Genomic DNA, 16,992 nt, shown 5'->3' with positions numbered 1-16,992 from the left:
TCTGGTTCTACAAGTGAAAGTTGATTCCATTTGAAAAGTAGTCCAGTTGATTATTGAAAAACGGGATTGAAAAATAGGGAAATAGTGTAAGTGTAGACTATAGTATACTATTGTAATGTATTAGTATTGGTGGGAACTTTCCTTAGTTGGTATATTTCCTTTATATTCTCCAGAGTTATCCATTCTAGTAAGAGTTTCAATAAAGCTTGAAACTATCTTTATTGTTGCTATTTTGTTTCTACCAGTAGCTCTAGTTGAACAGTAATTGTATTCAGAAATAACGTGCCTATTTGTTTTCCATTATTTTTTGGAGTGAAATATGAGAAGATTCTGAGATAACTTCAGAAAGGCTGTATAACTTCAGACAGTATAATGATTAAGAGCACAATTATTCAAACCAGCCTGGGTTCAAATTCCAACTTAGTAACCTTGGGCAAGTTACTTAACTTCTCTGTGCTTTCCTTCTCCATACAGCAAAACTGGAATAATAATTATACTTTATAGGAATTGTTGTAAAGATCAATCAGATCAATACACATAAAGCACTTAGAGACAGTGCCTGGCACGAAATAAGAGCTTTGGAAGTGTTAGCTATTAGAAGTAGTAGTGGTGGTGGTAAAAGCATTGATATTTAGGTTATGTTTATGTCAGCTGAATGTATTTTTGTTGGCTATTTACATTTTCTACGCATTTGGCTTGGTCATTTAAGAGACAGCTTAATTAGACTGTGTTGTCAACCGTTGCATTTTCTCACCTGTAGGCGCCTTAATGTTTGTGGCATGGATGACTACTGTTAGCGTAGGTGTACTGATTGCCCGGTTCTTCAAACCTGTTTGGTCAAAGGCTTTATTTGGTGATGCAGCTTGGTTTCAGGTAGGTGGAGAAAAAGTTTAATGCAATTTCCATATTATTTGAACATTGCAACATGAAAACACATGAAGTAAGTGGATTTTTTTTGTGTATGTATGGTTATAGTTGTAATTTTGGAATCCTCATAATTTCTTTTTGCTCTTTGGTTTCCTAACCAACTGAGAATAGACACAAGGTACTTGATGGAAATAAAAATAAAGACAGCTCTACGAAGGGCCAGGCTGGATTGGAGAATGTATCAGCGCCATGTGCGTTTCTTTGGAACATGGATCTTGGGACCCAAATGATCTTGAGTTACATGTCTAGTTGCAGAAGAAGAGACTAGAAGAGCATTTACCCACTGCACTGAGTACAGATGGGTTGAGGAAGGCAGCAGAGAAGAAGAAAGAAATAGTGGGTGCTTACTATGTTGCAAAGCAGTGGTCTGTCCTCTGGTTGATGGGCCAGTGAATGTTAGGCCGTCCCTAGCTCACCAGTCAAGATCGTGTATCTCCTGTGTGGGTGGGAATAGAAACTAAAAGTGTCCTTTTTAATGCTGCCTCTTCCCATGGGATGAGGAGGCAGTCTTTTAATAGAAACATGAGCAAGAGTCAATAAATACCTCTCAAAACAAAACAAAACAAACCTTTATCTTTCATTTGTCATGGAGTATAGATATTTGCACATATAGTGGAAGATCAATGACTGTGTTGAGATAGAATGTACGTGTCTGCTTATAGAAAAAAATACTGCTTATTGGAACAGTTTTGACTTTATAAGAGGTATTCTTGAAACTTCATATAAATTTGTAGCTTTTAAGATTTACCTTATCTAAAATTGTTTCTCACATTTGGCTGGCAGTGTTAATCTGTTTTATTTGTTCTCAGTAATGACTGCTACATGCCTTGCTCCTGTCTCTGCCTTTGATTGCTCTCTCTCTCTCTCTCTCCCCTCTTCTCATGTGGATATTCCCAACTGCAAAACAGTTTATGTCTGTTTTGTTTCTTTATGTCTCCTCTTTACCAATTCAAATCCTCCACTGTCTTTAAAACTATGGTGTCTATATATATATATATAGGGTGACTATATGTTCTACTTTCTGGTGATGTGTGTGTATATATATATATATAGATATATATGCACACACACACCCATATGTATCTGTGTGTGTGTGTGTGTATGTGTGTATATATCTATCTATCTATCTATCTATATATATATCTGTGATATAGTGATTACATGTCCTACATTCTCTGGGATAGTTTTGGTTTGCATCAGTTATCCTCACATAATCAATTAACAGTGCCCATTTTCACTCTCAGCATTCTCCTCATTTGGATAATGAATTACACATTTCAAATATGTTTCTCTTATCTGCTCAATTAAATCCCAGACTCCCCAGGAAACAGTACTTTCTGTTTGCTTGCGTTTCATTGTATCCAAGCACTGTGCTTGATGGTGGAACTTAATAAATGTGTTTGGAAGAAAATGATGGACTTGGCACGTAAGTGCTCTCTGTGTGTGAAATATCCATTCCTGCTGTTCTGTGCAGGTGAAGTCTTGGCAGATGCTTTAGAATGATGAGGTTGGCAGCTTAGGCTTTTCTTTAAAGTTCAGTGGAATAGTAAGATTTTTGTTTTTAACTGACCGCAAATTGTGGCTAGGTGTCAATTGAATGCATGCCTTCTGTGAGTCTCATCCCATGATCTTCATAGTGACGTCAACTCCTTTCTCTTATGTAGTTAACTCTCTTCTCATTTGTCATTTCACCCTTGCAGGTACATCGAATGCTCATGCTTACTACTTCTGCCCTCACTTTTATTGCTTTTCTTCTGCCTTTTATTTACAGAGGAGGCTGGAATTGGGTAAGTAGATCTTAAACAGGATGTTTTTATTCTATTTATATGTTTAAAATTCATTTTGGTGCCAAAGTAGATTGCTGTTTTATTCTCAAATGATGGGTAAAAAGATATTTCTGCAGGTATCCCTCTTTCTTTCCTTTTTGAATCATCTGATGACTATTTCACATGGTTGGTGGTCAGGGATGAAGTGAGAATGTAAGTGCAGATTACTTGGTAATGAAATATATTTTTAGACTGCCTCAAATTTTAAATTTACACTATATGGCTTTAATAAATTTTCTTGCTATAGAATGGTGAAAATTGAAAGCATGATATCTGAGGAACATGAACACTGTAAAGTGGTTTTCTCTAACTAATACTATGACTATCACTAAGCTAACATTAGTTGCATTCCTACTGAGCAACTGTGCTAAGTGCTTTACATGTGTTATCAAATTCAAACCTCAAATGAAGTTGTTATTGATAATAATCCCATGTCACAAATGAAGAAACTGAGGCCTATTCTCAAATGTGTATCTCCAGCTTAGACCTCTGCCCTGACTGAGACTCACACAAACAGCTGTCTACTCAGGAACTCAACTTGCATGTCCAAGACATCTCTACTGAATTCCTGATCTCTCCTCCCAGTCTTGCTCCGTGGGCTGCCATCCCCATATTAGTGGTTTGCAGTCCCCTTCTTAGGCCAAAACATTGGAATTATTCTTAACTCTGCTCTCACACCCCATATCAAATCCATCAGGAAATCCCATTGGCTTTGCATGTCAAATACAACACTTTTCACCATCACTGGTACTACTATGTGGGTTCGAGCCACCATCATCTTTTGCCTGGACTTTTGCAGTAGGCACCTAATTGGTCTCTCTACTTCAACCCTTGCCCGTGTACAATCTGTTTTCAACCAAGAAGCAGAGTGATTTTTAAAAAAATGTAAATCAGATGATGTCATTCCTGTGCCCCAAACTGGTTTCTCTAATGCCTCTCAGTTTTACTCAAGGTTAAAGCCAAAGTCCTCCATGACTGGCTCCCAGTTACTCTCTGAATTGATCTACTCTTTTCCTCATCCAAAAGCTCATTTCATTTCACACTGGGCTAATGCTAGGTATGCTCCTGCTTTATAGTCTTTTTTTTTCTTTTTTTAAAAAATTTATTTATTTACTTATTTATTCTGCTTTATAGTCTTTGCAAAGATTCTTCCTTCTGCCTTGGTCATGCTTCCTCTACTCCCTCACCTTCTTCAAGTCTTTGCTCAAATAATAGCTTCTCAAAGAGCCCTGCTCTGCTTCATTTTTTCCTGAAGCATTCTTTACCTTATGTCGTTTCAGATAATTTACTTAAATATCTTATCTTTTCTTTGTCTGTCTTCTCACACTAGTATGTGAACTCCATGAGAAGACAGGATATTTACTGGTATGTTTGCTAATGTATCTCTAACACCCAGAACAGATTCTGGTACATGAGATATTCAGTAAATATTTATGGAATGAATGAATGAGGCTTATTGAGAATTGGAGATGTACCTAAGGTCAGAGCCTGTGCTTCCATTATACTCTTCTAGTTTAACAGCCAGTCAGAATTTGATATTAAAATTTAATATTTCAGTTTGGGCTGTTGCTACAAGGGCTAAGATTAAAGACTCTTGGGTCACAATATTATTAGGAAACCTCCTTTCTGCTTTTTAGGTAGTTTATAGATTGGTCAACCTATTTTTTTTTTTTTTTAATTTTTATTGGGGTATAGTTGGTTTATAATGTTGTGTTAGTTTCAGGTGTACAGCAAATTGAATCTGTTACACATATACATATATCCACTCTTTTTTAGATTCTTTTCCCATATAGGCCATTACAGAGTACTGAGTAGAGTTCCCTGTGCTATACAGTAGGTCCTTATTAGTTATTTATTTTATATATAGTAGTGTGTATATGTCAATCCCAATCTTCCAGTTTATCCCTCCTCCCCCACCCCCTGGTAACCATAAGTTTATTTTCTACATCTGTAACTCTATTTCTGTTTTGTAGATAAGTTCATCTGTACCCTTTTTTTAGATTCCGCATATAAGCAATATCATATGATATTTGTCTTTCTCTGACTTATTTCACTTAGTATGACAATCTCTAGGTCCATCCATGTTGCTGCAAATGGTATTATTTTGTTCTTTTTTATGGCTGAGTAATATTCCATTGTATATATGTACCACATCTTCTTTATCCATTCCTCTGTTGATGGACATTTAGATTGCTTCCATGTCCTGGCTATTGTAAATAGTGCTGCTATGAACACTGGGGTGTATGTATCTTTTCAAATTATGGTTTCCTCTGGATATATGCCCAGGAATGAGATTACTGGATGGTATGGTAGCTCTATTTTCAGTTTTTTAAGGAACCTCCATGGTCAACCTATTTTTTTTTAAAGGAAATTATGAAGATTTTCTGATATGACTCAAGATATTGAAACTTTATGTTATCCAGGTACTTGGACAAGTGTAATACTTATTTTGTAAACTTTGTAGTTTGTAGTCTTTGCAGTTTATGACTATGGTAGTAAAAAGGTTAAGAGCACAGTTGTACAGGCAGATTGCTTGGATTCAAATCCTCATGTCATCATTTATTACTTGGGACACCCTGGGCAAGTTGCTTAACTTCTCTGTCCCTCGGTTTACTCAAGTGGGGATAGTAGAGTATCTATCTTATAGGCTTTCTGAGGGTTGAGAGTTAATTAACTGAAAGCACTTAGGATAGTCCCAGCACATTCTAAATATATAAGAATTTTGTTGCTGCTCTTACTGTTTTTTATTAGAGAGAGGCACTTTCCATCTCCAGGGTCCAGGTTATAACTTATCTGTATATAACTGAGTCCATGATTTGAAAGTTTTGTAGTGCTCTTCTGTCAACTTTTAGTTCCTAATTTGCAAAAGCTTCCTATCTTGGCTTGGAAACCACTATGTCCTTGTTCTAGATCACAGGTTTTAGAGCCTTCCCAAGCATGGGAGTCAGTAACACCAGACTGTGATATCCCTCTATTTAAACGTGTAACGTATTAGAGCATCTTCTTAATTTTTCTCTTAAATTTTTAAACGAAATAATTGTGCAAAGTGGTCTAATCCAACTGTCTGCTGTTTTCAGCAAGCACACATCACTGAGGGAGGAGTGTAGCCGAAACTGTTGAGGTATTGTGTTGATGATTTTTCTTGGCTTAGACCTTCGTTCTGAACAGAGGAGATGAGATTTTAATACAGTGGTTGTGCAGGTTATTCTCTTGATCAGCAAACATTTATTGAGTGACTAAGGCTCTGTTAAGCATATGGGTTACAAGGAATCAAGTAGAACCTTCAGCTCTGGGAAACATAGAGGTCTGAACAAGTAATTAAAATACACTGGGTTGATTGTTCCTGACATGCAGGTACTAACTAGTCCTAGGTGGGCTTCAGATGGCCGCGCTGGTGTTGGTGGTCATCTAACATCCTGGTGGGAAGAGGCAGCATTCTGTGCATGGATTCCACCACGACCATTTACACACTGTGTGGCCTTGGATGCATTACTTGATATCTCTGAGCCTCAGTTCCCCCATTTGTAGAAGTGGGATATTGATAACTAACTGTCAAGCATCATAGTGAACATTAGTGATAATGTGTATAAAGTATGTGCCTGGTATAGACACTCAGTGAATGGTGCCTGTTATTATAACTATCATTATTAAATGTTTAAAGCTACAGAAAAACGCTAAGAATACATCTGTGTGTATTATTTTTAACTTGAGGGTTTAATCGATGGGCAAGATTGAGACCATTAAAATGTTATAACTTTGTTCAGCATGCAGGTTATCACCCATGCCTTGGTTGTATAGTGATGATTTTAGCAGTTCTTCAGCTTCTTTCGGCAGCCTTCAGACCACCTTTACATGACCCAAGGTACTTAGGTCTTTATTTATAAATGCTTTTAATGTAGATGTCATTAGTTGGGAAACCAATTCCTTTTTTGCATTTTATAAAATTCAGTGATAAATTATATTTACTTTAAAAGATTTTAAAATGTATTTCAGATATCTAATTCCTAGGCAATAGGGAAATTACATGCTTTTTATTCTCTTGGGAATTAATTGTAGTTCCATCACTTTTAAGAATACTGACTGGTTCTTTATTCGGTAGAAGGCAAATGTTTAACTGGACTCATTGGAGTATGGGAACAGCTGCTAGAATAATAGCAGGTAAGTAATTGTGATGCTACTTATTCATATATAATTGCAGGTTGTTTATATTGCAAGTTGTAATTTGGCTTAAATGATTTTTAGATGCATTAGTAATTGGAGTAATTGGCTGTTGAGGAGAAATCAGTCAAACATTGAAATCCAGAAAGTAATTTCTAGAGGTAACTATTTAAGCCATTATTTCAGTTTCAAGGTTTTTAAAATGACTTTAAAACTCTCCTTTTGAGACTTTTTTTTAGCATTTGCCTTTGCCAGCAGAATAAGCCATGCTGATGACCGACCAAATATATTTAAGCAGCTCAACTTGAGGGTCAGTCGTGGGTTGGGCTGAAGTGGGCTCCGGGGTCCCAGCCCTCTGTCTCCAGGTTTTCTCCATGGGGATGGTACCTTCTAGGGAAAGGTGTTTTTCAAAAGTCAAGTATGATTATCCAGTGTATTTTGATGCTTTATGTAATAAATACCTAAGCTGACACCTCCTACCCTCACATTTCTACAGTCTATAGAAATTCGTGGAAGGGAAGGTATAATCAGAAATGGTTTCCATACGTTTCTCCCTTCCTACATTGCAGACTTAAAACATTTTGAAAAATTTGGGTGCCTCTTTTTTAACAATTGGTCGATTGTAATTATAATTTCCCATCTTAGCCTTTCTGGTGTTAAAATAATAAAAGACTATTTGGTCTTAAATATGAATCTAATTGACATCATAAACTCTTCTAGTATATTTTACTTGATATAATTCACACACATGTATACATGCATACACAGTTACCTCTTGAATTGCATTTGAGAATATGTATTTCTTCCTTATGAATGTAGTGGCAGCAATGTTCCTGGGAATGGATTTACCAGGATTGAATCTTCCTGGGCCATGGAAAACCTATGCAATGATTGGATTTGTAGCCTGGCATGTTGGGACAGAGATTGTTCTGGAGGTACACACTTACCGACTCTCTAGAAAAGGTAACCTGTTCAAAGAGCAGTGTTATGTATAATCACTTTTATACAAACTGTTGGAATATAATTAGTTTCTTGACACTAATGGTTGACTCTTATACGGTAGCTTACTAAAAGTTTCTGTTTTGATTACTCAGTCTGTGGTAAAAATAGTGGAAAATTTCTGCGTTTGTTTTTTATATTCATTAGTATTAGAATCAGTGAGTAAAATGCAAGGGAAAGAGGTTTTAGGGAAGAGGCCTTCTTTGTAGGTACTTTTTACTTTGCATGCTGGTCTGACTTGGGGCTAGAATGCACTGAGAGCCCTGAATGCCTGGAGCTGAGAGACCCCTGAGATGGAGGAAGAAGAGATGCCCATGGTCAACACAGGGCAAAGCTGCAGACGAATTTTACCTATTTGACAAACTTCCTGTGTGCTGTCACTTAGGTTGCCCTATACATTGTATGTAGATAGCTAGCTAACCAGAGCGCTAGATAGGAAGGATTTATTTTGCCGGCGCTCTCTAGTGGCAAGGTCTGTTTTGGTCTCACCTCTAGGCAGGGTAAGATACCTGTAGCCATTAGAAGAGATTAGTAGAGAATCAGTGACATTTTAGCTTGGTTTCTAGTCTGACTGTCTTTTGTGTCCTATCTAGTTCTCAGCCCCTCAAATAAGTAAAGGTGGCCTTCTAAAAACAAAACCTGTTTGTTGTCTAGTGTGTGTGCTGTGAATCTAGGAGCCTGGGCAGCTTTTAGGAACTGAGTACTAAATATCTGTCCTACCATTTTTTGGTTCTTGATAGGGTCACATACATAGGGTTTGAGTCTTTTTTTGTTGTTTTTAATTGAAGTATAGTTGATTTACAATATTGTATGGGGTTTGAGTCTTAAAGGACTTTTGATCGCTAGATTATGGCTTGCTATTTAAAATACATATGTACTTAAAACTTGGATTGTTAGGAGTTTGATATGGTGTTTATTGACTAGGAGAAAGTCTTTTAACAAATGTATGCTGTAGCCAGCTTGACCTAATTTGTGAGGGCCTTAAGTATTCAAGAAGTTTGCAACATTTGGTCACTTGAAATGGGAGAATGAACATCCTGGAAATCAGCAAACGCTACAAATCAGGTGTTTTTTTTTTGAGAATTAGTTTATCTGCATACCCACTGGCCTTACAAACTTATGTTCTTATTCTTGACAGTTGAAATATTGGATGATGATAGAATTCAGATCCTCCAGTCATTTACTGCAGCTGAAGCAGAAGTAAGTCTTTTTTTCTTCTTTATTGACACAAACCTTAATGATAGTTATTCTTTTTTCTCATATCTCAATTTTTTTCTTTCAGGGTTATGCTTTTAAAAAGGCAGTGTTAGCAATTTATGTCTGTGGGAATTTGACTTTTCTCACTATGTTCTTATCTGCGATCAACCATCTCTGAGCGAGTGAAGACCTTGGCTTTTGCAGACCAGGTGATAATTATCATCAAGCCAAAAAACTTGATTCCTGTACCGACTGCCTGGAGCGTATTCATGACTTCTAATTAGGAAGACCAGGCCATGTCTATAGAGAAATTCAGACGTCTGGTCTTTAGAGATCAACATTCACTAGGGTCCTATGGGCTATAAACTGATGTCAAGCTTTTATGTATTATTCTGAGTCTTAAAGGGAAGATTGTACTTGAGAAATGACTCAAATATTTTTTATGCTGAAATTTTAAGAATGTTAGCATGTAAGAAAAGAACTGTTTGGAAAAACAAAAAAGATGTCATAGGATAAAATGCAGATAGTCCCAGTGGGTTAGGAAAAAAAAAATGCAGATAGTATTAAGGTAAATATATTTTGGACTCTAAAGGTGCTGTGGTACTTTAAAGAAAACATTTATTTTTACTAGTTTATCTGAATGGTCTTTCTTAGGATTTTTTTCCCCTTCCGCCCTTTCTTAAAAATTTTTTAGAAACATGTTTTTCGGTCCAGTGTTTTGGACATATCTTTTGTTTCATGTATTTTGTTACTTCCCTGGTAAAGGTGAAAGTAGGGCCAACACCATTTCATTAACATTTAAATATATTATTAATATTATAATTTATTTCTTAGCAGTGAAATGCAAGTGTGCATCTTCTGATTAAGAGTGTCTTTATATATTCAGCTACAGAGCTAAAATGGCATTTTATATGCTAATTGTTTTGACTCTGAGGTTGTCTTAGCCTTTGGAGATTGTAGACTTGCATTTCAAAATTAATAAAATTCACTCTTGTGAACATATTTAAGAGTTATTCTTTGTCCTTGTGGTAATAAAATAATATGGGTGGTTCTGTTTTGTTAGAAGATCCTGATGCTGTAATGAATTAGAATTATCAATGTTATTTCCCTTCCGGTTCCAATAATTTCTATTTTATGACTGGGTCTCATGTTTGCTATGAGGACTTCTAGCCGGTGGGTGGCGCCATAATACTACTGCTTTGTTACTGTTAACTTGTGCTGATTCATTTTTAGTACTTAGATAATATCTTGGGATGGCATTTCTCTTAAAATTCACCAACTCAATATTTATTTGAAAAATTTCTGTCTTTTTTTTTTGCCTAACAGTTGTAGGTTACAAACTGAAATTAGGGACCAGTGTTGTTATTTTCTGGTTTCAATTCTATTTGTTTTCTAAACTTGATTGTAACCGTTGTTTGATACTTCCCTTTACATTCCTGTGACCCTGTAACAAATGAACATAACTATCTTAGGCAGAGGAAACAAGCAAAACTCTGCATTCTTAAAATAAAAAGTTTAGGGGGGCATATTTTATTTACTTTTTTAGGTGTTCTTTCTGATTGGTCCAAGGACCTAAATTCTATCTGGTATAAATAATAGCCTCAGTGATGTATCTTACATCTTTCACTGGGTAAAATGATATGTTTTTGTTCTTTATATAGGTGTTTATCATAAGTAGCTTAGGGTTTGAGATGTGAACTTTCCTTGTTTATGTTCTATAAGTGCCAGGCTATTTACAGTCTAAACTTTCCTTTTGAATGTCTTCATTTAAAAACATTTTGTTTAGTATAGAAAGTTAAATGTATACTAAAATATTTTCCTCTAATTTTCAATTATTAGGGGCCTAAAGGTTAATAAAATTCTCTTAATAAATTATATTATACATTTGACAAGGAAAGATTTGTTTAAGGAGAAGATGAACCTTGGTGGGTTTCGTTTTCAAATACGTGAGCTTGCTGGATTTCCAGTGCTGAGGCTAACCTATTTTAACTTTTTCATTGATTCATCTGTTGGCACTATATATATATCATCAGTTGATATACAGAGTTGTCTGAAGAAGTCTTTGTCATCTAACCTTAGTAGACCAACAAACCTTTTCATTAATATCAAATGATGATTCTTCTGCTTATGAATGGTTGACATCTACAAATTGAAAATGCCTATTCGTTGCTCCTCTCAGTTTTCCTTCTTGTTTTTGTAATAAACAATCTGTTTTTTTAAAGATATCTTTTGATAGGAGTAATTGTTAAACTAAATGCCTTTATAGCTTCAGCAATGTTGCCCCAAATAGCAAAATCATGAGTTTTCTTCTTAAAGATGGGTTCTTCTATAAAATAAAAATAACTATTTATTTTTGAAAAAAAAGTGAAACAGATTCTAGAAAGTTGTGGTTGGGGTAGCATTCATAACTGAGGCTATTTTTGTTTTTATTATTTTCTTATCTTTGGAAATCAGTCTTAAGGACGCAGGTAGCCTATGGCATAAGTTATCGAATAACACTTTAGTGCCTACTTGGTTATCAGGATTTTGGCTCTAATGTGTGTTAAGTGATATTCATCCCTCCACATCTTGCCCCAGTCCAGGTTGTGCTGGGAAAAGACAGATGCAGCAGACACCAACCAGGAAGCCCTAGGGGGGACCTGTAGCTTTTGGCTGAAATTCTGTTTGTCTGTATATTCTGGTGAAGCAAGGAAAAATAAAAGAACAAAGGTCATTGTTTAAGATAATCCATTGTAGATGGGAATGAAAGAAAGGATACTTCTAAGCTCTTTTCAAATCAGATTAGGTTACACACTGTCACTGTGCACACCCTGCTTCTTTCCTTCTTGCCCAATACCCACCAGGCTCATCTCTGCACCCAGGTCACTGATGGTCACCTGCCTGGAATGCCCTTTCTGTTCCCTTCTTTCTAGGAAAAACTAGTTTATTAAGTTCTGGCTCAAAAATCCTTCTTGTTTTTGGAGGCTTCCCTGACTGTTCCTTCTGCATAGGTCTCTCCTGACCATCCTTATAAATGGTATGCTGGGAGGCAGATAACCCTGTACATAAAAAAGACTGGGAGTCTGGGAGCGGAGCTGGAAGACCTGAGCATGCATGTCTGATTTATAAGACTCATGTCGTTGGGCAAATCGCTCATTTTCTCTGAGCCTCATTCCTTCATCTGTAAAGCCCATCTCACAGGGCAGTTATGAGGAAGGAAGGAAGTGGTACCAGCAAAAGGTGCTTTGTACATGTTGTTGATGATGTCACTGCTTTTGATTACAGTGTTAAACTTTAGTAGTTTTTACCTATGGAATGTGTAGTTTTTATTTGATAAAAAACTTGATATTCACCTTGAAAACATTATGCTAAGTGAAATAGCCAGACAAGAAAGGACAGCTATTATATGATTTATTTACTTGGAGTACCTAGACTAGTCAAATTCATAGAAAGTAGAAGGGTGATTACCCAGGACTGGGGGAGAGGGAGGAATGGGGAGCTGTTACTTAATGGGTACAGAATTTCTGTTTGGGATGATGAAATTGTTCTGGAGACTGACAGTGGTGATGCTTACATAACACTGTGTATGTACTTAATGCACTGAATTGTACCCTTGAAAGTAGTTACAGTGGAAAATTTTGTGTTATGTATATTGTACCACAATAAAAAAAAATTAAAAATTTGATGTTTATAGGAACACTATTCACAATAGCCAAATGATGGAAACAGCCCACATGTCCATCAACAGATAAATGAATAAACAAGTTGTGGTACATACATACAATGAAATATTACTCAGCCATAAAAAGATATGAAGTACTGATGCATGCTGTCACATAGATGAACCTTCCGAACATTATGCTTCTCCATGGCTACCAGAGACATCAAAGGACTGGAATAAGAAGAGGAACAGCAAACAAACAAATAAACAAACAAAAAAACTATTATGCTGGGCTTCCCTGGTGGTGCAGTGGTTGAGAATCTGCCTGCCAGTGCAGGGGACACGGGTTCGAGCCCTGGTCTGGGAAGATCCCACATGCCGCGGAGCAACTGGGCCCGTGAGTCACAACTACTGAGCCTGCGCATCTGGAGCCTGTGCTCCGCAACAAGAGAGGCCGCGACAGTGAGAGGCCCGTGCACTGTGATGAAAAGTGGCCCCTGCTCGCCGCAACTAGAGAAAGCCCTCGCACAGAAACGAAGACCCAACACAGCCAAAAAAAAAAAAAAAAAATAATAATAATAATAAAACTATTATGCTAAGTGAATCAGACGCAAAATGTCACATATTATGATTATATGAAATATCCAGAATAGGTAAATGCATAGCGACAGCAGAGTGGTGGTTGCCAGGGCCTTGAGGGGAGGGAGTGGAGGAGGGAATGGGGAGTAATTGCATAATGGGCATAAGATTTTATTTTGGGATGCTGACAATATTTTGTTGATAGATAGAGGTGGTGGTTGTACAACATTGTGAATATAAGAAATGCCATTTTAAAAGGATTATTTTATGTGAATTTCACCTCAGTAAAACAAGTATTTATCTGATTACTACTCTTGGATTATGCCTTTGGGTGGAAAGATCTGGGAGGTTTGCTTGCCCTAAAATTGGTATCAGCTTAATTTCTTATTTCGTTATCAAATAAGTTAATGTCATTTTATATAATGCCTGGTCATATAACTCTGGTTTAGAGGAGAGACAGTTCCTAGAACATATCTTTATTTTTTTCTTTCTTTATTTTTTTCCAGTGGTTTTTCATGGATTTTATTAATTTTTTAAATTTATTTATTTTAATTTATTTTATTTTTTACCAAAAACCTTAAGTAGTGATTTTTTTCCCCAATTTTTATTTTATTTTTTTAAATAAATCTTTATTGGAGTATAATTGCTTCACAATACTGTGTTAGTTTCTGTTGTATAACAAAGTGAATCAGCCATATGCATACATATATCTCCATATCCCCTCCCTCTTGAGCCTCCCTCCCATCCTCCCTATCTTGTCCCTCTAGGTCGTTGCAAAGCACCAAGCTGATCTCCCTGTGATATCTTTAGAAGTATATCTTCTTCATATATCTTATAAACACATGAAAGAAATTGTATTGTACTCTGGGTTTCTTGTAAGAACATAAACAATTTTTGGTTCCCAATCAGGTACTCAGACATGGTAATCAAGCTCTGCGGATAAGAATTTCCTGAACCCATACATTCTAAATATGTGAGTTCCACTGCTAGTAATGGCTAAGATCCTGCCAAATAGACTCTCCTTCAGAAAACTAGAGTAAACTTCAAAAAGCAGCTATCTGAAAGCCCCAGAGAGTGACGAGAAGCAGGAAGATTTGGATGAGGTGTCCACACTCAGAGGAGGAAAATTGTTTGGAGTTCCCTGTTTTCATTGTTTTTAGTTTCAGGACAGTTGAAGTCAACTGTGTATGTGGTGTTGGGTGGCAGGGGAACTGCAGTGTTTGTGGCATAGAAATCCAGAGGACTGATGGCTGGTCAACTGCAGCTATGAGAGAGTGGGGTGAAGGGAGGGGAGTTCCTTTCTTGGAAAGGAAAACACTAGAGAGGGCATCCCAAATCCTGTTTGCCCATACCTCTGATTGATCCCTGAATATGTTCACATGCATAACGCAGGTGCAAAGCAGCTAGACCAAACAAAAAAAGTTGACTTGAGATTGGAGCTGGAACACAAGAAACAGAGTTTGCAGTCCAACCCAGTTATTTGCCTGCTAAAACAAAAGAGGCCATATTCATTGGTGAAAAATAAGAGAATCCAGTATTTTATTTTATGATGTACCGACAGCAATCCAAAATTACCTGACATAAAAAGAACCAAGAAACTCTGGCCCATTCTCCAAAGCAAGGGTTAGCTAACTTTTCCTTTAAGGGGACTGATAGAAAATATTTCAGGTTTTGTGGACCACATATGGTCTCTGTAGCATAAGCATTTTTTAAAACAGACCTTCAAAAAATGTGAGAAATCATTTTTAGCTTGTGGGCCATACAAAAACAAGATGTGGGATGACTTTGGCCTCTGGGCCATAGTTTGTTAACCCTTGCTCTAAAGAAAGAACAATCAATGGAGACCAACCTTTTTGAGATTTCTCACCTGATTAGATTGAGGAGATAAGAATTTTAAAGCATGTATTATTATTATTCTCAACTATATAAAAAGAAATTTACTTGCTATAAATAAAAATACATAGAAATAGAAACAATACAAAAGGACCATATGGAAATTGGAAAGCTGCAAAAATACAGTATTTGAAAGAGTTCAGGAGAGAATTAATATCAGAATGGAGATGACAGGAAAAAGAGCCAATGAACTTGGAGATAAATCAATTATCTAATGTTTGAACAGAATAAGGAAAAAATTTTGGGAAAGAATTGAACAGAATCTCAAGACCTGTTAAATGGTAGCATCTTTAGGTATTATCTCAGAAAGAGAGGAGAACTTGAGTTAATAATGACTGGAAACTCCCCAAATTTGCTAAAAGACCTAACTTTACTGATTCATGATGCAGGAAAACAATTCAAGCAAGAAAATATGAACAATCATGCTTATACAAATCATTGTCAAAGTCTTGAAAGCAAAAAATACAGAGCAAATCTTGAAAGGAGAAGGAAAAAAATTAAGCATTCCAAACAGGGGAACGATGATTTTGTTAACATTTTACTTCCCATAAGAATCTATGGAGGCCAGACAAGGTGAAATAACGTCCAAAAGAGGAAAAAAAGTCAATAAGAATTATACTTGTGGAAAAAATGTCCTTCAAGAATGAGGACAAAAATGAAGACAATCTGCATCGAAGGACATCTAAGAGACTTTGTTGCACTACAAGAGGCAAAAGGAAGTTCTTCAGGCTGAAGAGAAATGATAGTTGGATCCCAGGGAAAGAATAAAGAACACTCAAAATGGTAAATAATTGGTAAATAAAAAAACCTCCTTGGTTTTTTACAACTTAAATTCTTTATAATAAATATGTCTGTTCAAAGCAAAAAAGAGTCTACATTGTTTTGTGGGGTTTGTAATGTATGCAGATGTAATACATATAACAAGTTAGCATAAAGGATGTCAAGAGATTATAGACTTGCATAGTTGAAAGACATCTGCATTTTATATAACGTTATACAATGTTAGTTCTAAGTGAAAAGTTCTAATATGAAGAATTAAAAATGTATATTGTAATTCCTACAGAAAACAAAAAACAAGATATATATATATAAAGCCAGTAGAAAAAATAACATGAAATCTTAAAATTATTTAAGTAATTTAATTAAAAAGGCAAGAAAAGGAAAATAAAGGAGCAAGAAAACAGAGGGGATAAAGAGAGAACAAATAATAAAATAGGCCAAAACTCAGCCATATTAACGATTATATTAAACATTAGTAGACTAAATACTCCAATTAAAAGGCAGAGAATGTCAGATGGATAAAAAAGTAAAACCCATGACATGATTTAAATGTAAAGGGGCAAGGACTTCCCTGGTGGCGCAGTGGTTAAGAATCCGCCTACCAATGCAGGGAACACGGGTTTGATCCCTGGTCTGGGATGATCCCACATGCCACGGAGCAACTAAGCCCGTGTGCCACAACTACTGAGCCTGCACTCTAGAGCCCTTAAGCCACAACTACTGAAGCCCGCGCGCCTAGGGCCCGTGCTCCGCAACAAGAGAAGCCACCGCAATGAGAAGCCTGTGCACTGCAACGGAGAGTAGCCCTCGCTCGCCGCAACTAGAGAAAGCCCATGTGCAGCAACAAAGACCCAACGCAGCCAAAAATAAATAAATTTAAAAAAGAGAGAATACATTGCAGTGATAAATATGAATGTGCCTAATAACAGACTCCAAAAGACATGAAGAAAAAGTTGACAGAATTAAAGAGAGGCACCCATTCATGGTAAAGAT

At 36.4% G+C, this 16,992-nt stretch overlaps 1 protein-coding gene across 3 annotated transcripts in view; it reads left to right on the top strand.

The window, feature by feature from the left end:
- The window catches only part of FRRS1 (ferric chelate reductase 1), a 50,798-nt gene extending 41,169 nt beyond the window's left edge, over window positions 1–9,629 (top strand). For all 3 annotated transcript variants that reach the window (XM_036834536.1, XM_036834526.1, XM_036834520.1), the window contains exons 10-16: window positions 761–873; window positions 2,628–2,714; window positions 6,518–6,615; window positions 6,853–6,911; window positions 7,731–7,874; window positions 9,049–9,110; window positions 9,193–9,629. In XM_036834536.1, coding sequence (XP_036690431.1) covers window positions 761–873; window positions 2,628–2,714; window positions 6,518–6,615; window positions 6,853–6,911; window positions 7,731–7,874; window positions 9,049–9,110; window positions 9,193–9,285 — 656 coding nt within the window. In that variant the 3' untranslated portion in view covers window positions 9,286–9,629. The remainder of the gene's footprint in view (window positions 1–760; window positions 874–2,627; window positions 2,715–6,517; window positions 6,616–6,852; window positions 6,912–7,730; window positions 7,875–9,048; window positions 9,111–9,192) is intronic.
- Window positions 9,630–16,992: the final 7,363 nt, after the last annotated feature.

This window comes from Balaenoptera musculus, chromosome 1 (genome assembly GCF_009873245.2).
Source record: "Balaenoptera musculus isolate JJ_BM4_2016_0621 chromosome 1, mBalMus1.pri.v3, whole genome shotgun sequence".
Lineage (NCBI taxonomy): Eukaryota > Metazoa > Chordata > Mammalia > Artiodactyla > Balaenopteridae > Balaenoptera > Balaenoptera musculus.
The sequence above is the reverse complement of the archived record's forward strand: the minus strand, read 5'-3'. Positions and strand labels throughout refer to the sequence as shown.